Here is a 27,050-nt window from a genome sequence, read left to right as displayed (position 1 = left end):
TCACTGTCAAAATAAAATAAAACCAAAATCCAAAATTTAATTTCAAGGTTTGGTTTGTTTACAAAACGTATAATTACTGTATTTTTTAGCATTTGGATTTGATAGAATAGAACTTTAGGAATTATTGATAAGGAACAGGTAGCAAAGTAAATTTAGTATTCATAAATAATATAATGGATGATATTGATAAACTCTGTTAGGATGGATGATGACAGTGCCAGTTTGTGTTGCTGTGAATATTATGATATAAACTATGAAAGGAACCATATTTTAGCATGCTGCTGCAACTGTGAAGATTTAGATGAAGCCTTTGAAAGGTATTTTAATAAAAAATAAATCTTTTCATTTACTTTCTTGAGAGCTATAAAGTATTTTTTTCATTTTTAATGATGTTTGAATATTTTTTAGTCTAATAACAAGACAGGGAGTAACTGAAAAGAACAAAAAAGGACTAATGATGACTATGAAGGATAGATTTCGCATTCCATGGAAAGGTGGAGCAAAGCAGGTGGCCTTTGATGCTATCTTACCAATTTTTATCCTACCAACTACTCTAATTCTAGCTAGTATAAGCCTTTGGTGGACAATATTTGCATTTACATCAGTCATAATTTTTCTAATACTGATATCAAGTTTCCTAATTAGGACCTTACCACATACCAAGTTCTTTTTTGTCTGGTCTTTAACATCACTGATAATTTTATATGTGATATTTGAGTTTATTGTCATACCATTTTTGGAGATTCTTTTGGAAGAAAACATAGCTTTGAGCATACTAATATTTGGATTTCTAATATGTGGGTTTATCATGAAGAAAAGAACCAAACAGCTGCCTCGCTTGGGTGAGAATGAACTTGAGAAAGGATTAATTAGTAAAAGCTACTACAGGCTAGTCAATTGCTCAATTTGTCAAGTTAGAGTTCCTGATAAAGATCACCATTGTGTTTGGTAAGTATAAAAAACTGTCAAACTGATGGTTATTCCACACCATAAATTGACTAGTATTCAATTCATTAAAGTTCTCAATATGCCTCAAGAACTTAAACCAAAGTATTCAAATACTAGCTGATGAAGCCAAATATTACTGTTCTATATGCTGGTTATGCTCTGACATTTAGTGTGAACATATCGTTATTTATCATGGAAACCATTGTATTTTGAGAAGTGTCCTTATTTTGCGTTAATGTTTAAAAAAGTGACCCATATTTTAAAAGAAAAGTGACATAACTCAAAATGTTAATTTTTTTTCTTTGTTTAATCAAATATCATAGTTTTTTGGTTTTGCTTCTTACACAACTAGAAACATTCACTTATAGCTCATATAGCTATAACTTACAGATTATACAAGATGGCGGGCGATGAAGACGCACATTCAGTTGATGGAGATAATTTTTCAATTTATTACAAATGTTGCATAAAGAAAGAGTGCAAAATAGTAGTGTGCAAATTGTGTTACAATGTGTTCCACCCAAGCTGCGCAAAAAGAGGTGGTTTAGAAGTTTGTGAGAAGAACCTGACAAAATGCTGTGAAAAAACTGAACAGAACCTTAATGAAGTAGAAGGATCAGAAGACAACCAAAATCTATTAAAGGTAGAAAATAAGTTGCTAAAACGACTGATTACTGAGATGGAAGATAAAAATGGTATTCTAAAAGAAAATAATAGATTATTGTTGCAAAGAATCAACTTTTTAGAAAAAAAATGTATCTGGAAAAACCACAGATCAAAAAACTGTAAACAGTAATTATCAACAAAGTGAGAAAAAAAGTGAAAGTGAACCCACTTTGATGTCAACACAGAACATGCTGCCTACACAAACAGTAGATAAAACATACAGTCAGATGGTAACAAACAGTAGATCATTTGCACCAAAACCGTTGACAGCTGACAACGCCAACAACAAATCTAACAAAAATAAACCAAAGGAAGGAAAAAGGTTTAATTTGGAGAATAATGGAGTAAATGAGGAAGCACAAAATAGTAGTGCAATTAATGTTGATAATGAGTCATGTGAAAATAGTGGATTTGTAGAAATGGTAAACAGACGAAGGGAAAAATGGAAAACAAAAAGAAATATTGGTATAGTACCCTCGGAGATCCGTGGAAAAATTTACACCCAAAATAACAAAATTCAGTTTGGCAACACTGTGCGAATGTTGATACTAACATATCCTTTTTAAGATAAGCACAACGTTAATTTAGTCCAAAGAAATTAATATATTTTTTTTGCCAACAAAAATGAGATTTTTCAACCAAATAATGTTTCAAATATGATGTGCAAAATAATTTTTAATTGGGTTCTGCTAATGGGCTTGCTTTTTTTGTCATTAAAATAAAAAAAAACTAAATTTTACTCATTAAATCAATATTGTCCGGTTATCGTCTTAATTATTTTAACTGTACTAATATCCGTTGAGTAATTATGAATGATTAATATGTCGTTAAAACATTTTATCTATAGCGGCTTCTGGAATATCTTAAAAATATCGAATTTCATTGATAAAATGCGCATATTCCACCGATCTTCGCTTCGACAATACTGCAGAGATAAGTCTAGATGAAAATAACAGAGGTTTCCTGGGAGACCAGAGTAAGGTATGGTTATACTTGTACAGAATTAGAAGAACTTCCACAGAAGATGATATTTATAAATTCCTAAAGGAGAAACGGGGTATAGAAGAGACTATCATCACAGTAAAAGAATTGCCTAGCCAGGAACATATTATGTTAAAGCGTTTCTTAGTATCTGCTCCTTTTAACCACAAGGACAAGATGTATCAACCTGACTTCTGCCCAGCTGGTGTAGGGGTTAAAAGATTTCACATGAACAGGTATAAAGATTTATTTGACAATAGAGGTGGAAATTTTTAAAAGTAAAAGCAAGCGAGTGTGATGGGGTCATAAAACCAAATGCTGTTGATGACCTTCCATTTAAAAAAGATGCTGCATCCAAGTGTCAAGAGCCTGATTGTGGAGCAAAACAAAAGAATAAACTAAAGCTATTTCACATAAATATACATTCAATGAGGAATAAAACAAAAATTTGAAATGTTCTTAGCTAGCTGACAAAAATTGTGACATTGTTTGTGTAACAGAGCATTGGCACACAAATGGAGAGATTGAAGCCTTACATATAACCGACTATAGATTGGCTGCAGCCAGTTGCCGAAACAGCATAGGGGGAGGTTTAGCTATTTTTCTTAAATCCATGTATGATTTTAAATTAATAAATGAAGTAAATGCCATGACTGTTGTAAAATGCGTAGAAATATGTTGTATGTTTTTAAAAACATCTAAATTATATGTAATTTCAGTTTACAGGAAACCATCTGCTTCTTTGGATATTTTTCTGGAAATAATGGAGCAAGCATTGACTATAGTTAATGGTAAAGGTAATCTATTAGTTGTGGGGGACTTCAATGTGAATTTTCTGTCTACGACTCGAGAATGTGTTGAAGTATGTAGCTTGTTTTCCTCTTTTGGACTATCCCAGTTGGTCTTTGAACCTACAAGGGGGAATAATTGTCTGGACAATATATTTCTGAGTTTGGATCATCATGACTGTAATCTGAAGGTTGTTGAGACTGCACTTTTCCTGAAAAATCCTATAAAAAACGTAGAGATCAAAGTCGACTAATAAACTGGTTCAACGATGATTTGAAGTCCACGAGGGAAACACTGCACTTGCTAAAGGAGCAGTATGATGAATTTCCTACATTGGCTCAGAAAATTCTATTAGCAAATCACAAAAAAGATTACAAATTAGCAATAAAATCTGCTAAACAAAGGGCCAATGATAACCTTATTTCAACTGCATCCAATCCAGTTAAGTGCATAGATATATAATACTCTAGATTGCGCCTTACGATCTTAAAATGGGTGACGGTTGCGACAGAGATAAATGAGCCTATTTGGTCGGTAGCCTCTTTCTAATTCAAGGGGAGTATCGACGACGTCACTATCCTACTCTGTCGTCGAGTATTTTAGATGGTTTGACAGTTCGAGCGGATGGCGACGAGAACTGGTCGTTTGTCTTCGGACGTGGATAATCCTGGTTCGAATCCCATACCAATCTTTACTTTTTTTATTTTTTATTTAATCAATATTCCGTTTATTAGATATTATTACATCTCTAAAGTAAATCTATGCAAAGAAATATATAACAAATAAGAAAAACTGTGTAGGTACCTATAGATTTTTAAAAATATAAAAGCCAATGTTATTTTTTTAATAAGTTAATTGTAGAATAGTATAAAGTAATTGTTAAAAATATTCGTAAAAAATTACCAATAATTAATATCAACATAATGTACCATCGATTTATTAATTGAATCGGTCATTTCAAAAACAACATGAGTCACATATTCCTAATTTTACAGAAGAGCAAAGAAAACTAACTATATAGTCGAAAGATGGATGAAATGGATGACATGAAAATTCAGAGTTATATTGTAGTTTTGTTCCTAATGTTTTTACTGGACTGGTGTCGTTTTTGCACACAACATTTATCTTAAAGGAGTCTATTCCTCTCAAAAAGTTAGTTTCTGAAAAATGTGGACTTTGCTGTTTTTGAAATGACCGATTCAATTATAAGTAATTAGACATTATTTTTATTTATGAAACTATTGTTACAATTTTTTAAAAAAGTAGAAGCAAAACAAACATTCACATCATTCGAATAAGGACGAATTTATATTAATAACGAATGACTTTTATTTTACAATGCAGTTCACAAATTATGTATTCCAATATTAACTTACTATACATACATTTATTATCTGCTAGATTTACTTAGGTCCATTTTTCAGATGTAAAAATATCTAATAAACGCAATATTGATTAAATAAAAATAAAAAAAGTAAAGTTGGTATGGGATTCGAACCACGATTATCCACGTCCGAAGACCAAAGACCATTTCCCGTCACCACCCGCTCCAACTGTCAACACATATTACTCGATAAAGTGGGATATTCACGTCGTTGATATTCCCCTTAAATTAAAAAGAGACTACCGACCAAATAGGCTCATTTATCTCTGTCGCAACCGTCACCCATTTTAAGATCGCAGGGCGCAATCTAGAGTATTATATATCTATGGTTAAGTGTATGTGGGATATCATCAATGAACACAGAAACAAGTCTAAAAGCAAGTTAGAAACAAAAATTACACCTAATGAATAATTAATTTAATGACTTCTTCACTAATGTCGCCTGTAACTTGCAAACCCAGATTCAACCCTCCTTTTTCAATCCCTTGGATTTTGATGTCACCATGTTTGAGGAAGAATTTTTCTTCCAAGATGTTTCTCTCATTGAAATCAGAGACATTTTAACAAATATGGTGAACAAGAAAAGTAGAGACTACTTTGGATTCTCGGTTAACATAATAAAAGGAGTGAAACATCTCATTGCTGGTCCATTAACAACACTTATAAATCACTGCTTTAAGGAAAGCATCTTTCCTGGTCTGCTCAAAAAAGCAGTGGTGGTACCGATCTATAAGAAGGGTGACAATGATGACCCATCCAATTATAGGCCAATATCACTCCTTCCTATAATATCAAAGGTATTTGAGAAATGTATGGCAGCAATGATTATTAAGTACTTTGAATCCAAAAATTTGTTCACAAATAGTCAGTTTGGTTTTAGGAGGGGTCTAAACACGACAAAAGCCATCATGCACTTAGTGATGAAGATTCAAGAGGCTTTTGAGCAGAGCTGCTATCTGTCGGCTACATTTTGTGACCTGAGCTAAGCTTTTGATTGTGTTTCACATGAACTGCTTCTCAGGAAATTGGAGAGATATGGGTTTGGAGATAGTAGCATTGCAATGATCTCCAGCTATCTCTCCGATAGAAAGCAGAGTGTCCAGGTGGGTAGAGTGAGGTCGGCAGAGAGAGCTATAAATATCGGATTACCTCAAGGCTCAATATTGGGACACAGATAGACCTTACCAGTTCATTTACTCTTTTTGCTGATGATACTACTATTACCTGCAAAGATTGGGATTGTAAGGCAGCAATAGAGGCATCAAAGCAAGCACAAGATAAGGCAGAACAATAGTTTGCAGCAAATATGTTGCTTCTAAACATTAATAAAACCCAGTCTTTGATTTTTTCAACAAGACAGCTTCCATCCGGAGATGCAGACAAAAAAATAAAATTTTTGGGAGTTTATTTGGATGCAGGACTATGTTGGAAAGCTCATACACGTTCCCTTGTTACTAAGTTAGGAACTACAACTTTTCTGATTAGAAGACTTTCTGAGTGTGTATCTCAGTTCACTTTACAACAGGCCTATTTTACACTGTGTCATTCACACATCAGCTATGCAATTTTGGCATGGGGTCACAGTGCTGGAGCCAAAGATGTCTTTCGTATTCAGAGAAGAATAGTAAGGATAATTGCTGGCCTGTCCTATCAGAAAGAATGTCAGCAAGCATTTGTTGCACTGCACATACTAACTACCTTCTCTATTTATTCTTGAGAGTCTTGTTCATGTGAAACAAAATATAGATTGTCATCAAAGACATGAGGATGTACACCGATATGAAACCAGAAATAAGCATGCCTTAATACTGCCCTACACCAGGCTCCAAAGAAGTAGAGATGGACCAAACTCTTATGGTGTAACATTTTACAACAAGTTGCCTACTGAAATTACTGAATTGCCAACTTTACAATTTAGAAAACAACTAAACAATTTTCTCATAGGTCAGGCATTTTACAGCAGTAATGAATTTTTAAATTTTAACTTTAATGTTCATTCAGCTTTCATTCGTCGTGGTAGTCGGACGTGCGTAGAAAAGAAGCTTGTTTTTAAAACCGGTGTTTATAAATTAGGTATATAAATAAATATTTTGTGAACTTTAAAAGTAAATTAATTACACCAAATAAAAAAGCGAAATCGAAATAAAGACATTAAAAACTTACGAGTGCAGTAAGCGGGGGCGACGCCCCCGATAAAAATGTTTTAGAGGCGCAAATGGATACAGAACATGCAACATCTTCAAGAGAGGAGCTGTTAGGATTTCAAAATCTTGTTCCGGTTACACAGATAAGTACCACAAAACTTGTTAATAATAAACCCATTATCGATAATGACTTTGCTAATGTACAAACTTCAATAACAAATACCATAAATAAAGAAGTAGGAACAAAAAGGGAGGAATTTCTTTACCGACAAATCGATGTAGGACCTTTTTACGCATATTTAGAACATAATTCACCCGATTTTCAGGGCAGATTAAACGCGTTGAGGATAGGTGACATTATTATCACAAATTTTAAAGAAATTGATATATAGAAATTGAAATAGACATATACATTCCTAAGTTTCTTTTAGTAAGACAGGGCGTAATAAAAGATATTTCCACAGAATTTTCAGTAGAGTATGTTAAGAACAGAATCAAAATGTACGATTTACACTGTAAATTTGAAGTCCTTCAAGTCACAAGATTAAATCGGAGGCAAGTAGATGAAAACGGTACTCAATACATTCCAACAAAAACATGTATAGTTAGTTTTAAGTCACAAGTGCTACCAAAATATATAACAATCAACAAGGTACTAAAGGAAGTCGAACCGTATAAACAAAAGGTGTTATTATGCTTTAATTGTCTTCGATTCGGACATACAGGTGGGCAGTGTAAGAGTAGGGCTAGGTGCGATAAATGCCAAGAATCCCACAACTCAAAAGAATGTAAAAAGACCGATCTCACTCCAAAATGTTTTAATTGTTCGGGAGATCATTTTACTACAAACTTAAGCGCATGTCAAGAATTTCAGCGTCAAAAACTTATTAAAGACGCTATGTCTTCCAATAATATTCGTTATCAAGACGCCAACAAACAGTTCCCCAGAAACTCCTATGCAAAAGTAACATCCATTAATACTGAACAAACTACAAACCTCTCCTGCCTCAAAACTTTCCCTCCATTAAATCCCAATAATTATACACCCACCCAACTCCCATTAAATTCAATTAACAAAATGTCAACTAATAATATATTCTACAATAATAATTCAAATAGTACAAATTCTCGAACATTTAAAAGGCAAAGACCAAATAGTCCAGATCCAACATTAATTTGGCATAATGAAATTATATCTTCCCCTAGATCTCAATTACCTACGGGAGGAATATTAGAAAGTATTAACTATAAGGGAAATATTAATAATAATCCAGTTGCATCTCATTCAGACTTGAGCATGATAAATTCAATATTAGAATTAATTATAGAAATTGTCTCAAAAGTTTTAGTAACAAAAAGTATAAATGTAAATAAGGAAGAACTTGAAAACTTAGTCAAATTAACTATAAATGGAAACACGTCATCACATTCTCAGACCTCAACTATCAGACAATAAATATTCTTCAATGGAACTGCCGTTCGGCAGTTTCTAATAAAAATAACTTGGAATATCTACTAGATAGGGGCAACTACTCCGTTGCACTTCTATCGGAAATATGGTTTAAAGCAGAAAAATATTATAATTTTAAAGGCTTCAACAATATTCGCTGTGACCGGGACGACGGGTACGGTGGCTCTGCCATTTGATTAAAATCAGACTTAATACACCAAGACGTCTCAATGCCAACTACAATCAACTTTGAGCATACTTGTATCTCGGTTAATTTTCCATATATACATAAAAAAATTTACTTCGTTTCAGTATACTTTAAACCGAGAACTAGAATATCATTACAACAGTGGACTAACTTTTTGGAACAAATTCCAAAACCATTCATAATTGGGGGCGACTTTAACGCACATAGTTTGGCATGGAACGATGGATATGACGACATTTATGGCAAGATTCTTTTAGAAGCTATCGAACAATGCAACCTAGTAATTATGAACGACGGATCACCTACATTAGCAAACAATAAGAAGTCAGCTGTAGACTTGACCCTCTGTACACAGGATCTGACACAACTAATTACGTGGTCTACTTTAGAAGAACCTTATGGCTCTAACCACTTACCAATACACATACAATTTGGAAGGAATATCCCGCTTGCGCAAATTAAACAGACAAAACATGGAGACTCAAGGCTGCAAATTGGGATGTATACACCGCTACACTTGAAGCAACAGAACCAAAATCATCACTAATGGGCATTATCGACAATATTAACAAAGCTGCCAACAAAGCAATTCCCTTACGAAAATCAAACACACAAAATAGAAATCATTGCTCGAAGGACTGGTGAAACGAAACCTGTAACATAGCTGCTAAAGCAAGAAAACAAGCTTTCTTAACCTACACACAGGCTCCAAATCTTAATAATCTAACAGAATATAAAAGACTTGATGCAGTAGCTAAAAAAACTTTTAAAGAAACCAAGAAAAAAGCTGGATAAATTATTGCCAAAATCTTAATCAAAATACACCAATTAAAGAAGTGTGGAACAAGGTAAACCGATATAAAAACCGAAAACAAGCAAATAAACCCCAAAGAAGACTGGATAAGCGAATTCCACACAAAAATCTCACCTCCATGGGTTGAAAACAACATTACTCAACAAATAGCTACCGTATATAGGAACACTTCTGTTCTACAATCGCTATTTCAATTATGGGAACTCGATCATTGCATTAAGTCAACAAATAATAGATCTCCCGGGGCGGATAACATTTCATACAATATGTTGCATAAAATGCCCTTAGACCATAAGAAAGCCCTGTTGGAATTGTTCAATTCGATTTGGATAAATAGGATTCCTTTTCCACCGATGTGGAAAGAATACATCATAGTACCTATCAAAAAACCTGGAAAACAGAACGGAAATGCGGATTCATATAGACCCATAGCCTTATCATCGTGTATATTTAAAACCATGGAAAGAATGATAAAGAACAGGCTTGAATATTGGCTAGAAAATGAAAAAATATTACCTGACTCACAATATGCTTTTAGAAAGGGAAGATCTTCCTTAGAGCCCCTAACGATACTAGTAAATGACATCTATCTAGGATTCACACACAAATACAGCACTTTGGCCACATTTTTGGATATAACTTCAGCATATGATAATGTTCAAATAAATATACTAGAAGAGAAGCTCATCAATATTGGTCTACCAAACTCCTTTGCCAACTTCATAAAATCAGCTTACTCTAATCGATCAGTTTCCTTAAAGATAAATCAAGAAATAAAAAATAAAAATGTATACCATTTTTATTCATTCAGTTGCGGTGCGAAACCAAAACTGTCTTAATTTTCACTCAGATCAGAGAGTGCAGCCAGCACTCTTATCGACGATTTCACCTCTTGTTAGAGGTTCATCAGAGACTGCATAGGCTGCTTTTCTCTGGCCCAGGTAAAAATTTTCGACATATCCATCTCCCACCGCAACTGACGAGATGGTAGTAGGTGCCTAGCGGCATCTGCTAAATAAAAGACTAAGTTTTTCAACCTAATAAAAATATTTGTAAATTAAATATTTTTAAAAGATTTTTAATTGAAAAACTTTATTGGCCCATTTCCTGGTGACAACCTCCAAGGCTTCTACAATATGCAAGCCAAATGGATGCTGCAGTGAAGACTAAAGGGAAGGAATTCTACACTATGCAATTCACAACCCCCGTCTGCAGCGTGGTAAAGCTCCAACGGAAAATGGACCTAGTTACTCTATAGGAGTAATACTAATATAAAAATAAAAATGTATACCATTTTTATTCATTCAGTTGCGGTGCGAAACCAAAACTGTCTTAATTTTCACTCAGATCAGAGAGTGCAGCCAGCACTCTTATCGACGATTTCACCTCTTGTTAGAGGTTCATCAGAGACTGCATAGGCTGCTTTTCTCTGGCCCAGGTAAAAATTTTCGACATATCCATCTCCCACCGCAACTGACGAGATGGTAGTAGGTGCCTAGCGGCATCTGCTAAATAAAAGACTAAGTTTTTCAACCTAATAAAAATATTTGTAAATTAAATATTTTTTTAAAAGATTTTTAATTGAAAAACTTTATTGGCCCATTTCCTGGTGACAACCTCCAAGGCTTCTACAATATGCAAGCCAAATGGATGCTGCAGTGAAGACTAAAGGGAAGGAATTCTACACTATGCAATTCACAACCCCCGTCTGCAGCGTGGTAAAGCTCCAACGGAAAATGGACCTAGTTACTCTATAGGAGTAATACTAATATAAAAATAAAAATGTATACCATTTTTATTCATTCAGTTGCGGTGCGAAACCAAAACTGTCTTAATTTTCACTCAGATCAGAGAGTGCAGCCAGCACTCTTATCGACGATTTCACCTCTTGTTAGAGGTTCATCAGAGACTGCATAGGCTGCTTTTCTCTGGCCCAGGTAAAAATTTTCGACATATCCATCTCCCACCGCAACTGACGAGATGGTAGTAGGTGCCTAGCGGCATCTGCTAAATAAAAGACTAAGTTTTTCAACCTAATAAAAATATTTGTAAATTAAATATTTTTTTAAAAGATTTTTAATTGAAAAACTTTATTGACCCATTTCCTGGTGACAACCTCCAAGGCTTCTACAATATGCAAGCCAAATGGATGCTGCAGTGAAGACTAAAGGGAAGGAATTCTACACTATGCAATTCACAACCCCCGTCTGCAGCGTGGTAAAGCTCCAACGGAAAATGGACCTAGTTACTCTATAGGAGTAATACTAATATAAAAATAAAAATGTATACCATTTTTATTCATTCAGTTGCGGTGCGAAACCAAAACTGTCTTAATTTTCACTCAGATCAGAGAGTGCAGCCAGCACTCTTATCGACGATTTCACCTCTTGTTAGAGGTTCATCAGAGACTGCATAGGCTGCTTTTCTCTGGCCCAGGTAAAAATTTTCGACATATCCATCTCCCACCGCAACTGACGAGATGGTAGTAGGTGCCTAGCGGCATCTGCTAAATAAAAGACTAAGTTTTTCAACCTAATAAAAATATTTGTAAATTAAATATTTGGGCGAAATGGGCCAATAAAGTTTTTCAATTAAAAATCTTTTAAAAATATTTAATTTACAAATATTTTTATTAGGTTGAAAAACTTAGTCTTTTATTTAGCAGATGCCGCTAGGCACCTACTACCATCTCGTCAGTTGCGGTGGGAGATGGATATGTCGAAAATTTTTACCTGGGCCAGAGAAAAGCAGCCTATGCAGTCTCTGATGAACCTCTAACAAGAGGTGAAATCGTCGATAAGAGTGCTGGCTGCACTCTCTGATCTGAGTGAAAATTAAGACAGTTTTGGTTTCGCACCGCAACTGAATGAATAAAAATGGTATACATTTTTATTTTTATATTAGTATTACTCCTATAGAGTAACTAGGTCCATTTTCCGTTGGAGCTTTACCACGCTGCAGACGGGGGTTGTGAATTGCATAGTGTAGAATTCCTTCCCTTTAGTCTTCACTGCAGCATCCATTTGGCTTGCATATTGTAGAAGCCTTGGAGGTTGTCACCAGGAAATGGGCCAATAAAGTTTTTCAATTAAAAATATTTTAAAAATATTTAATTTACAAATATTTTTATTAGGTTGAAAAACTTAGTCTTTTATTTAGCAGATGCCGCTAGGCACCTACTACCATCTCGTCAGTTGCGGTGGGAGATGGATATGTCGAAAATTTTTACCTGGGCCAGAGAAAAGCAGCCTATGCAGTCTCTGATGAACCTCTAACAAGAGGTGAAATCGTCGATAAGAGTGCTGGCTGCACTCTCTGATCTGAGTGAAAATTAAGACAGTTTTGGTTTCGCACCGCAACTGAATGAATAAAAATGGTATACATTTTTATTTTTATATTAGTATTACTCCTATAGAGTAACTAGGTCCATTTTCCGTTGGAGCTTTACCACGCTACAGACGGGGGTTGTGAATTGCATAGTGTAGAATTCCTTCCCTTTAGTCTTCACTGCAGCATCCATTTGGCTTGCATATTGTAGAAGCCTTGGAGGTTGTCACCAGGAAATGGGCCAATAAAGTTTTTCAATTAAAAATCTTTTAAAAATATTTAATTTACAAATATTTTTATTAGGTTGAAAAACTTAGTCTTTCATTTAGCAGATGCCGCTAGGCACCTACTACCATCTCGTCAGTTGCGGTGGGAGATGGATATGTCGAAAATTTTTACCTGGGCCAGAGAAAAGCAGCCTATGCAGTCTCTGATGAACCTCTAACAAGAGGTGAAATCGTCGATAAGAGTGCTGGCTGCACTCTCTGATCTGAGTGAAAATTAAGACAGTTTTGGTTTCGCACCGCAACTGAATGAATAAAAATGGTATACATTTTTATTTTTATATTAGTATTACTCCTATAGAGTAACTAGGTCCATTTTCCGTTGGAGCTTTACCACGCTACAGACGGGGGTTGTGAATTGCATAGTGTAGAATTCCTTCCCTTTAGTCTTCACTGCAGCATCCATTTGGCTTGCATATTGTAGAAGCCTTGGAGGTTGTCACCAGGAAATGGGCATAAAGTTTTTCAATTAAAAATCTTTTAAAAATATTTAATTTACAAATATTTTTATTAGGTTGAAAAACTTAGTCTTTTATAAATCAAGAAATTTCGGAATCAAGAATATGTAGATCTGGATTACCACAAGGTAGTATCCTGAGCCCAATCCTCTACAGCCTGTACACAATGGACATAGAAAATGTTATATCACAAAAGTCCAAAATTATTCAATACGCCGATGATGTTGTTATTTACACCAGTAGCAAATCAGAGGACAAATGGTATAGAAAATATCAACACTGAATTTACAGAAATCCAAAAATGCCTAGTAGCCCAATAAATGACCGTTTTGGAGTGTAATTTCCAGGGGCAACTCTGAATTGCATGAAAATTTGGATTTAGGTTCTACTTACCCTCCACTTCAAAGTTGAATTTGTGCCGTTGGTTGCTTTTACTTGGGGGTGACATTTACCCCTTCTCGGGGGGTGAAAAACGCGTGTTTAAAATAAGGCTGGAAATAAATAAATTGACTTATTTTAAGCACCTTTTGTTCTATAAAATTTTTTACGTAAGCCAATACTTTTCGAGTTATTTGCGATTTAAAATGTTGATTTTTCGACAAAAAAACTACGTTTTCAGACCGTTTTTCCCAAATAACTCAAAAAGTAGATATTTTATCGAAATTAATATTTTTATCAAAAGTGTAGCCTATAAAAAAACGAAAAAAATGGTGTACCAGTAAAGTCTACAAATTGATTAGAAGCAAAGTTGTAGCTCATGAAAAATACGTTCTTATTCGTCTAATTCCAAATCGAATAATTCAACGACAAATCACCGAAGAAAGAAGCGTTTTTCGGGAAAACCTTAGCTTAGTATTTGTTTTTTACAAAAGTTTACAGCATCAAAAATAAGCGAGTTACACTGAAAAAAATAGTTGGCCCCTTTTTTTGGTAAAAAAAATCGTGAAAACGTCCCTCTATTTAGCACCCTAAATGAAATTAATCGTTTGGCTTTACCATCTATTTTAACTGTATGTGTATTGTTTATGTGATCTGTAAGTTTGATTGGTTTGAAGTGCTTATTTTTGAAAACATTTGGTTTTATAGTAAAAAAAATTTTTCTAAAAATTGTTGAAAAATTTCATTTTTTCAAAATAACTTAAAAAGTATTCGTGATAAGAAAAATCTTAAAGAGTAAAAAAATGTAGGTTTTGCTATTATAAATATGCTAGTTTCATTTCGTTTCTCTGTAAGATAAAAATTGGTTAAGATATGGCTGTTCAAAATTTGCATACACTCGTGATTAGTGACCCATTCAAGCTTTCTCAATTATAACCCTTTCAAAAATAAACACTTTAAACCGATGAGACTGACAGATCATATAAAAAATAGATAGGTAAGTAAATTGTTTGTAAAGTGGTAGCGATTAATTTCATTTGGGGAGCTAAACACGGCGAGATTTTCATGATTTTTTACAAAAAAAAAAGAGGGCCAACTTTATTTTGAGCGTAACTCGCTTATTTTTAATGCTAAAACTTTTGTTAACAATTAAAACAAAGCTTTTTATAAACAGTTTAAAAAAGTTTAAATGGGTTTTTTCCGAAAAGTGCTTAATTTTTCGGTGAGTTCACCTTAAAATATTCGATTTGGAATTAGACGAATAAGAACGTATTTTTCATGAGCTACAACTTTGTTTTTATTTGATTGATAGACTTTACTGATACACCATTTTTTTGGGTTTTTTATAAGCTAAACTTTTACTAAGGATATTTTTTTCGATAAAATATTTACTTTTTGAGTTATTTGCGAAAATCCGTCTGAAAACGTAGTTTTTTTTGTCGAAAAATCAACATTTTCAATGGCAAATAACTCGAAAAGTATTGACTTACTTAAAAAACTCTATAGAACAAAAGTTGCTTAAAATCAGTCAATTTATCCATTTACAGTCTTATCTTGAACGTATGTTTTTTCACCCCCGAGAAGGGGTGACTGTCACCCCCAAGTAAAAGCAACCAACGGCACAATTTCAACTTTGAAGTGGAGGGTAAGTAGAAGCTAAATCCAAATTTTCATGCAATTCGGAGTTGCCCCTGAAAATTACACGGTATCGCCGAATTTTCCGTTCATTTACTGGGCTATAGACAACATGGGACTTTCCATATCCGAGTCCAAAACCAATATATGTATTTTCTCTAGAAACAGAAACAACTATCAAAGACAATTAACAATAGGAAAATATAAACTCTGTATTAGTAACTCTGTAAAACATCTTGGTCTGCATCTAGATAGAAAACTATTATGGAAGGACTGTATCAACCAAATTATCAAAAAGACAAGTAATTCTATAAATATTTTAAGAGCTTTTTGTAAAGCAAAGTGGGGAGCAGACCCAAATACGGCTTTACTATTCTACAAAACAATGGTACGATCAATAATGGATTATGGAAGTCAACTCTATGGAACAGCAGCAGATACACATCTAAATAAAATCGAGATACAACAAAATAAATGCTTAAGAGTTTGCCTGGGATATCTAAAGTCAACGCCCATAAACATTATACAAGCTGAAGCCGTGGAACCTCCTCTTAAACTAAGAAGACAACTGTTGAGCAGAAAATTCATGATAAAAACCATTTCCAAAAAAACTTCTTACCTCAATAGTATACAGTCACTAACAGTTCAAGTTTTGACCCATAGATACTGGCACTTCAAGAAAACCCCCCTCATAGTAGAAACTTTCTCAGAAATAGCTGACATTACAGATATAGTCTATTCCAACCAACTCCCCCCGGTTTTAATTTACTCACCTGAACAAATTTTTTCACGTGAAATTTGAACCTACTATTTTGAAAGTCAAGAAGTAGCATGTATCAATCAAACAAAGTTCAACGAAACAAAAAACAAATACTGGCCAAACTATGATTCTATATTCACTGATGGATCAAAGTCAAAAGAATATACCAGTTGTGCCTTTTACCATTTTGAGGAAAATACTGACAAAAAATTTATTTTAGCAAAGGAAGCTTCCATATACACTGCAGAATTAACAGCAATAGTGCAAGCTATGAAATACATACTCGGCTCTAACCACGACAAATTCATAATATGTACGGACAGCAAAAGTGCAGTAGATAAACTTAAAAATGTTAAAATAAATAGATCAGTTAATCATATTGAAGCAAAAATCCTGTATTTACATAATGAGATACACATCAAGAATAAAGTCGTCATATATCTATGGGTAAAGGGACACGCAGGTATAACAGGTAACGAAATGGTGGATGCCTTTGCAAAAACAGCCTCAACATCAGGAGAAGAACTAAATCTTAAACTACCCCCGTCCGATTTATTCTTAAATCAAAGAAACAAAATAAATGAGATGTGGCATAACCTATACAGTACATCAACAACCGGAACAAACTTTTGTAAACACCAGCAAAGAATCCCCAGAAAACCATGGTTTCACAAAATACCAAACAGAAACTTTGTCGCCACTATAAATCGAATACGTGCTAATCATGCACTAACACCTTATTATAAGCACAAAATGAAAATTACAGACGATCCACTTTGTAGTTGTGGTAAAATGGGTACATTGGTACACGTTTTACTTGAATGTCCAACAAATAATGTAAACATTAACAAACTATATAAAAACTTAATTCATTACAATATAAACCTTCCAATAGACCTAAATTGTATTATTTTTTCAGGAAATAATGATATACTTTATGTACTTCATCAACACATCATAACTTGTAAACTAAAATTGTAAAATTACTAAAAAATTTTGTAAGCAATTCTGCGAAAGAAACTAAATGTAAAGCATTATTACAGGAAAAAAATGGTGATAACAAAAAAAAATAAAAAACCAATTAAAAAAAATAAATAAAAAAAATGAAAAAAAAATAAAACAAAAAACAACAAAAAAAAAAAAAAACATAAAACACACACAAAGAGGGCTGAAACCTCCGCGGCGTTGAACCGGGTTGACGCCCTAGCGCTGAAAAAAAAAATTAAACACCTTACTAATGCTACATATTACTAACAAAACAAATGAATACATCATGCTCAAGTTTGATACTATGAAACAATTTACACAACTTAATTATTCAATCTAACATAGTCTGGCTAATTGGTTCTCACCAAAGCCATAAATTCCACGGAAAAAAAACTTTAATGTTTGGAACTGGGTTGTGAATTGTTGAATTGTACTTTGTTTATTCTTAGGAACCCAGAAAGTGTGTCTTAATTCATGTATGTATTATTTCATATTATGCCTTGTGTTTTTATACTTGTATTTTATATCTTGTGTTTTTATATTTGTATTTTATATCTGTGAACCAAAGTTGTACACTATTTTTTGACGTATGTAAGTACTTTTGTATATTAACATGAATAAATGACTTGACTATATTTGCGGTGTGCAAGTACAGTCGGAAAAATGAAAGAATACCTATGAACGATCACATCAATCACTTATTTTGTATTTGCTGTCTTTTTCTATAAATAACAAACGTTTGTTATAGAAAAAGATAGCAAATATTAATATATCTACGACATACGTTATTGGTATATACAATAATACAAACCAAAGACGTATGACTTAGATATATTAATATAATGTGACACATGACAGAAGCTCGAAACAAATGACAATCGATGAAAAGCCCTATTCTTTCATTTTTCCGACTGTACTTAGATGCGATACAAGAAACGATCGTGCGCAAATATCGGAGAAATCTTGAAACTTTCTGAAATAATTCATATTGCCAATTGAACTTGTCAAATTGACATATATTTCATACCTACTGTCATTGAAGAAGAAAAATTATATGTTGGTCCACAATATTGATATGAGAATATGCAAGTATTATATAAAATTATTTTTTTTTAACATCCCATTTATTTACAATCTGTAATAATGATTACAATAAGTAAATTGTTTAACAATTAAAAGAGACTTGCAGGAGACTGTCCAGTGACAATAACCTATAAAATCATAATTTTAGTACTTAACAAAATTATTTGTGACTAATAAATAAAACCCTATAAATAAAACTCTATAATAAATAAAATATTTTTGAAAATTTGAAATTTAAAATCTTGTTCGTAGATCGCTTGGAGTGTGGCGCTTTAGCCTTCTGTTTGCCTGGGGTCTCATTAGGTTCTTCGCTAGCCTGTTGGGGTGGTTTTGTAGTCGGATGTCGTATGTTTGGGCGTAACTGGCAATTTCTTCTTTGACAGTCTTCATTTGGAGATCACGATTGATGTGTTCATTGGGCATGTACCACGGTGCATTTGTGATAATGCGCAAGGTTTTCGATTGGAATCTCTCCAGGATGTCGATATTGGATCTCGACGCAGATCCCCACAGTTGGATACCATAGCTCCATATTGGCTTAATCACTGCCTTGTATACTAAAATTTTATTGTACAAACTTATATAAAATTAAATTTAATTACAGTAGAGCGTCGATAATCCGAACCCTGGCAATCCGAACGTTCGCTAATCCTAACGCAAAATTATAAAATTAAAAAATATGATCGCTGACCGAATTTTTGGATTTAATATCACAATATGAGCAAAATATGACCGCGGATTTTTGTTTTGTTTATGCAGAAATACATACAATATATTTGTTTATTATGCAGGTGTCTTATTCCTTGTAACTAAAACGTATGTACATATGTACTATGTTTCTGAGCTTTGTATGTATTTTGAACATATGTTTGATAATCCGAACAATTTGATAATCCGAACTACCCCTGTACCAATTAGTTCGGATTATCGATGCTTTACTGTAATTGTATTTTGCTTGCAGTACTGCATTAATAATAAATTTTATTTATTACATACAATTGTTTACCTTTTAATAACATAACCTCAGTCTTAATTTTTCTTCTTATAACTTTTTTGGGCTGTGGCACTGACAATTATCCAGCAACCAGGACTAATTGGCCAATACAATTAAAAGTGCGAAAAAAGTTGCTGAGCTATGAAACCAGGTGTCGCTTTTCCGAACTTGCACGGTCCCAATACTAACTGTGTTTAAACACTGTATGTTGTCACATGTGGGTTATATTTATCTATTTATTAATGGGATAACCCCAACAACAGTCAAATACAATAAAGAAAAAATAAGTTAGACTCCACAAATAAAAGTCTGGACAGAAATAATGAGTAATTAAATATATAGGGTGTCCCGAAATAGTGGAACGGTCGAGTATTTTGCGAACTAAACATCGGATCGAAAAACTGAAAAATACGTGTTCAATCATTTTCAAAAATCTATCCAATGACACCAAACATCAACCCCCACTACACCCCCTGGAGGTGGGGTGGGGGGTAACTTTAAAATCTCAAATGGAAACCCCTAGTTTTTCTTGCAGATTTGGATTCGTCACGTAAAAGTAAGCAACTTTTATTCAAGACATTTTTTCAAACTGTGGATAGATGGCGCTATAATTGGGAAAAACGATTTATCCTGATACCATAGGTAAATTATAGAAACGGTCTAATATCTCGAGAAATACATTTCCAAATGAGAAACCAAAAAACTGGTTTTTAATATTTTTTGAAAACCTATCGATAATCACCAAAATGACCCTCCAACCCACCCCCTGGAGACGGGGTGGGGGGTAAATTTAAAATCTTAAATAGCAACCCCCACTTTTTATTGCAGATTAGAATTCGTCATGAAAAATTAAGCAACATTTATTCGAAACATTTTTTAAAATTGCTGATAGATGGCGCTAATAAATCGTATTTTTCCAATTAATGCGCCATCTATCAACAATTCTAAAAAATGTTTCGAATAAATGTTGCTTAATTTTTTATGACGAATCCGAATCTGTAATAAAAAGTGGGGTTGCTATTTAAGATTTTAAAGTTACCCCCACCCCACCTCCAGGGGGTGGGTTGCAGGGTCATGTTAAGTGTTATTCAATTAGGTTTTCGAAAAGTATTAAAAACCTTTTTTTTGGTTTCTCATTTGGAAGTGTATTTCTCGAGATATTAGACCGTTTCTATAATTTACCTATGGTATCAGGATAAATCGTTTTTCTCAATTATAGCTCCATCTATCCATAGTTCGAAAAAATGTCTTGAATAAAAGTTGCTTACTTTTACGTAACGAATCCAAATCTGCAAGAAAAACTAGGGGTTTCCATTTGAGATTTTAAAGTTACCCTCCACCCCACCTGCAGGGGGTGTAGTGGGGGTTGGTGTTTGGTGTCATTGGATAGATTTTTGAAAATGATTGAAAACGTATTTTTCAGTTTTTCGATCCGATGTTTAGTTCGCGAAATATTCGACCGTTCCACTACTTTTGGGACACCCTGTATAATTACATACATCATAAATATTTCACCTTGTGAGAGACCCCTTGAGTTTACTCCAACTGATGGCAACTGCGGCAACAATAAACTAGTGTAGTTGCATTACTTAATGGCAAAGGCGCAAAATTTCGCACCAATGTGTTTTAAATGCATTCATTTTTTTCGAATCCTGAGAACACATACATATTTTTGAAAAGTTTTAACGCAGAATGAAAGATTACATTATTGCTGAGGGCAAAAAATTAAGTATAATTTTTAATTTCAAATACCTTATTCAAAATAAACCTTTTGTTTATTCTAAGGGACTTTCGGCCCTTGGTAATAATGTAATCTTTCATTCTGCATTTAAATTTTTCAACAATATTTTTATTAGTTTTCTCAGGATTAAAAAATGAATGCATTTAAATCACATTGAAGTGAAATTTTGCGCCTATGTCCTTAATAGAAAAATACTGATAATTTTAACAACCCAAGATATTAAGTTGATACCGTCGTCGTCAAGGCAAAACTCACTCACTGTTACTAATAAAACACTCGTATTCTAAGGTTATTCCGTATTTATATCTAGAATACAGTGGTTGATCATATTATTAGAGCCACCTTAGAAAATTTTTGTTTGATAATGGTATGTAAGTTTTTTCTTTATACGGTCCACGTTGCCTTTGAAACTTTAGAGATGGATGCTATGTTTCTGTTGGAGTGATTAGTATTGAATATTAAAGTTTTTTGTTTCTGCTATTTTCCTTGGTGAGATGTCTTTGGATTTCCCATGATGTTCTGGTACCACTGGTGTAACGAACGCGCAATTTTTACTAAATTCACAAAATATAGTATAGGACTGTCAGAATATCACTAGAGAGCAATGGAAACTCACAAAGTTTATTATAACTCTAAACACCAAGAATACAAAATAATAGGCACACGAGTTGCAAGCTAGGCTGGACAGCACTGACGAACAATGGCATCTGAGTCACGCATTGCCACAAATGCTTGTTGCCACTATTGTCAGACTATTTATTGCACTTTCATAAAGTGTAACAAGACAGCCAAATGGAAACAAATGCATTAATATATGATACAGCTCAATTATATACCTTTCCTCTAAAACATTGAATTTCACTAGGTGGCTCTAATAATATGATCACCCACTGTAGTTATCCTAAGTATAAGGTAGATATAGTACGAAAATAATTTGTTACTAATAAACTCGGTATAAGTTAGATATAGGTAGGGTTACCATACGTCCGGATTTCGTCCGGACAGTCCGGATTTGAAAGACATGTTCGGATTGGGGTCCAGATATGGGAAATGTCCGGATTTTTTTGCTTTACTAAAAAAATGGTAAATACTGGGCCCAACGGTGGGAAATTTCATTCTGCGCAGCACCTTAAATCTAAAGTATGTTAAAACATAGGTATATGTATTTTAAACTGGCAGAGATTTTCAATGTTAGTTGCATATTGTAGCGAAACAGCTGTACTTTTAATGCTGCCATATGCATTTCGCATATATGTACAAAGTAGAGGTAGCAACGCAATCAAATTCACATTTTACATTTTCTACAACCCCTTGGACTACCCCTGTCCGGATTTGGCCTTAATAAATTATGGTAACCCTAGATATAGGTATTCCCACTTTATTCCGAAATAATAGTTTGGCAACGTCACAATCTTCTGCACAAATACATAGAACAACGATATATTGTGTCAAATATGTCAACTTTGATTTTTCTCTGTAACTGACAAACCAAATTAACCTAGACAATACGTTTTTTTTGAAAATTCATGTAAAAATACTAGCTTTTCAAATCCCAAAGTAGATTTAAGTCTATAGTCAATATTAACAGAGTTATTCAAATTGTTTACCTATAAGCCAAAATTGACTCTACTTTTATAAAATGTTTTTGGAATAACAAAAATGAGTTTTTATTGCAGTATTCTTCTTTTACAGATATGGTTTCCACATAATTGCTGTATCATTATTATTTTCTGAACAATAACATTGCATTCTTTGGGATAAACAAATTGAATAAAATTAAAACTAATTCACGAATCATCTTGAAATTTTTTGTGCATTATATGGACTGTTTGACTCAACTTTTCGTGCAATATCAAAGTCTTAAGTTCATTTTTGTAAAAGTTATAGCAAATTTTTTATTCCGAAATTCTAGTCTTACCTTGCAATTTTCGAAGCAACAAATAATCGGACCAGAATTTAAAAATTTCTATTTTAAACCTTTGCTCATCTACTAAAAGACGAATACCCCAAATAAGATATTTAATTAGCCTATTTTTGCCCGTATTTAAACGAAAAAACTGCCATTTTTGACCCTTATTTGTTAAGAAAATTCTCGTCCGAATTGTGACAGGCATTTTTGTATTTATAATTTATTAGGAAGACACCTTGACACCTTACGGTATAAGAGGATCATCGATTATGTTATGTTATTTATTAGGTACATAGTACCCAAAAAACCCATTTTCAACCTGGCTGCTCAAGTGTCATAAGTCCAAAATTACCATCTTGTTGTCAGGCAGAAGTCACTAAATGTTCGTTTTCTCAGATCTGTTATTTTGGACTTAGTGACTTTTGCCACGACGACGACAATATGCTCCATCAAGGAAAGCCTTTCATCGAAAGTAACTCATAAGTCTCTAATGAAATAGGCATACTTATAAGAGGTTGCTCACAATGAAAAAAGTTGTACCAATCTATATAGCATCAATGGATAAATAGAAGAATATTTTATTCTCTGTTTTTAGGTTTGACTGTTGCGTTGGAAAACATAACCAGTGTGCTTTTATTCTGTCCCTGTTTTTCGCAATTGGTGCCCTACTGTACAGCTCAAATTTGACACTTACTTCAGTGTGCCATCCATTTATATTGTATAAAACAATTCTATTACCAGATGACTGTTCGGAAGTGTACAAACTATTTGAGTGAGTATTTTTATAGACAGTGTTCTTATAGGGTTCCATGAAATCTCGTAACGTGACAATTCGTAACGGCGACAATTTGTACCTTATTCGTAATGGTTTAATTGGTAACACTGACATTTAATTTTTATTATCAAATTTCCGTTCATCCAATGGCACTACAGCCCAAATTGGGCCTTGGCCTTCTTCATTAAGCTTCTCCAATCATTTCGATTTACTGCTGATATTTTCCACGAACGCATTTTCAGGAGGTTTTTGGCATCCTCGTCTAGTTCGTCTTCTCATCTCTTTTTTACCCCTACAACATGCCTTTTTCCTTGCATTCTTGCATTTAGCAATTTTCTGGGGATTCTATTCTCATGTGCCCTGCCACCTTAACCTCTGTAGTTTAGTGTATTGCACTAGTGTTGGTTCGCCATATTGTTCGTATATTTCTTTATTATATTGTCCTTTTCATGAGCATTTGTCAGTGCGTAACAAATGATAGGAAAAAGGGTAAGTCCGTGATAATACACATTTATGACATTTATTCTAACATGACATTTTAGTTAAATCTGACAGTTGTCACATTTTATTTTCAATTTGGAATAAAAACAAATCAAATGTGTTTCTTGCATTTATAAAATGGTATTTTCTTTGATTTGTATAGTCTTATAAATTATACAGATTATATTTGTAATATTCTTATCTAATTGAAAAAAAAATTATTTTTTTTTATTATGGCGCCATCTATCGACCACTAGAATAACTAGAATAAATGTTGTAAATGTCTGTAATCACGGACGTGCCTTTTTTCTGTCACATACAATTTAATGCGTTAGAAAGAAATCGAAAAATTGTGACGCACTGAAAGATGATCATGAGAAAAAGAATACATAATTCTCTAGTTATTTTCACTTATTGGGCCCAGTATCCTAGAAAATATTTTTCTTTCAAATAAGTCTAATGCATTGGCAGATTTCACAACCCATGTTTCACACCCATAACTTACTATGGGCCTGATTGCCGGTAAGTCTATCAAAGGATGTCACAGTTTTTTAGGCGGAAATAACAGCAATCCATCACTGCATGGAAGAAATAGAAAGGCAGGAAAGAACGTTCTGTTCAGTTGCTATCTTCACAGATAGTCAGGTAGCGCTTAAGGCACTCAATTCTGTAGAGGTCAATACTAAGCTAGTATGGGATTGTGTGTGTGCCCTAAATAAACTATGAGATCGTAGCAAGATTACTGTAGCCTGGGTACCGGGGCACAAGGGTCATAAGGGCAATGAAAAAGTAGATGAAATGGGCAAATAAGGCTCATCAATGCCATTCGTTGGACCGGAACCCTTCTGCGGCGTTGCAAAGGCCGCCTAGAAGAAAGTGGATACCTCACAAATCTTTGGAATGGTGGATGAATTCACCACGACAAAGCCAGACGAAACAGTTTATTACAGAGCATTCGCAAAAATTTACGGCAGAACTAATAGCAAAGACAGGAAAACAATCGAAGCCATAGTAGGTCTGCTAACAGCACTGTAAGCTGAATAGGCACTTAAACCTGATGGGATTGTCAGATGATGACCTGTGCAGATTCTGTCACCTGGAAGAAGAAGCTTCAGTCTCGAAGCTATTAGACTTTTTAACTTTTTAAAAAGGGTCAGGCTAGAGAATGTAATTTAGGACTAGAGGACCACAATGGATCTGAAAAGGTCAGTGGAATAGACCGGCAGGCCACCTCTTTAAATCTATCTAACTATGGGCCTGATTATTGTCTTATAGACCCGGAGTTTTGTTTCCCAGTGTACATCTCGCCATTTAAATATGTGACCCATTGCTTCTTCCGGTTCTTCTTGACGACGTCCGAGATGGAAGTCGAAACGTCAATAAAAATCATTTTTCATGTTAAATTAAATTAAAATTTCAATTAAAATAGTAAATAAACTTTAATAATTATACTATCACAGGTAGATTATATTTATTTTAAAACACAATTTTAAAAATGTATTTCTCCACAAAATATGAAGTGTATTAAAAATATTTATTATGATGCTGGTTCAATAAATTGATCTTAAATTGTTCTTAAATTGAATAAAATCTTAGATTAAAATCTTAAATTGAATAAATTGTTCAATATCAATAAATTGATAAACGTAATTTCAGTTATGCATTGTCAGTGTTACGAGATGTCTTGTTACGGATCTTGTAGTATTACAAAGTCCGAATGCATATTTATAAAACAATCTCCTAAAGTTACAAAAAATAAACTTTCTTTTCAGGTTGGGACTGTCTTTTGTGTCGGCTATTTACAGCCTCGTTGTAGCCTGTCTTTTATTCATACTATTTCTTCAACAACTGTTGTTAGTGTCGTTGGGAATTACACTGAAAGATTGGGTGCGGTTGCCGCTCAGGGTGAAGTTGTGTCTAGGCCTGACAGCCAATAGGCCGAACAGTAAAGGTTTTATCAAAAACTGGAAAGCTGTCTTATGTTGGAATCGATATTTTTCTAGCTCTTTTAGCCAAATGTAAGCTAAACTTACTTATTTAAAGTAATTTTAGTTCTGAAAAAGAAATGTACAATTTTTGCTCAAGGATTACATTTTGATTGTTGAGAAACACTTTTCATATATAATTAAGAAGTAAAAATAGAAATTTAAAGCCTAGCTAGCTCATCGGGAAGATGGTTTAAAATAGATTATAAAATTCCACCTAAATAGCTACAGAAAAGCTAATAATGTGTTTATTAATTTTATTATATTAATTTATATTTCAATTATATTAATTTATTTCAGGACTATTTATATCAGTATTATATATGTAAATGATTATAAGAATAATATTTTTACTATTACAGATTCATCTTTTTGTTTCATATATTGTCCTTAAATTTTTTGCACACATATTATCTATTAAATATTTATATTTCATAATTTTGAGTTTTTATTTTAAGAATTGGATTTTAAGAAAAATATGTATAAAAACAGTAATACTCCTTAATAACTCGGAGAAACTGGCACCAAATAGCACAAAACAGAAGAATGGAGAAGCCTTTGTCCAGGAATGGATGAAAACGGACTGAAGAAGAAGAAATCCTTAAACAATTTAATGTAAGCACAAAAATCAGTACAAAGGTCTCATAACCATCAACCAGGTAGTGCCTTACCTACATAGGAACAGAAATAAAGATAGATAATCTTCAGCTCATACTTAGAAAAAACGCTCAAAAAATATATCGGGAAGAATGAAAACATTGTAAATGGCTTTAAATATTTGAGCCAGTTCCTGAAAGGTTCGTGGTAGCCAGAGTCAAAAAAGCTGCACAAAAAAAAAGAAACACTTTCACTGATATTAAAATTTTTAAT

General features: G+C 33.5%; 1 protein-coding gene across 1 annotated transcript; it reads left to right on the top strand.

The window, feature by feature from the left end:
- Positions 1-26,541, top strand: LOC114346093 (palmitoyltransferase ZDHHC23-B). The gene is made up of 4 exons (XM_028296883.2): positions 1-317; positions 409-948; positions 23,536-23,712; positions 25,968-26,541. The coding sequence occupies exons 1-4, from the start codon at positions 178-180 to the stop codon at positions 26,215-26,217; spliced, it is 1,107 nt and encodes a 368-aa protein (XP_028152684.1). The 5' UTR covers positions 1-177; the 3' UTR covers positions 26,218-26,541.
- Positions 26,542-27,050: the final 509 nt, after the last annotated feature.

Source organism: Diabrotica virgifera, chromosome 4 (assembly GCF_917563875.1).
Source record: "Diabrotica virgifera virgifera chromosome 4, PGI_DIABVI_V3a".
In the NCBI taxonomy this organism is placed as follows: Eukaryota; Metazoa; Arthropoda; class Insecta; order Coleoptera; family Chrysomelidae; genus Diabrotica; species Diabrotica virgifera.
This window is presented reverse-complemented; position numbering and strand designations above follow the sequence as displayed.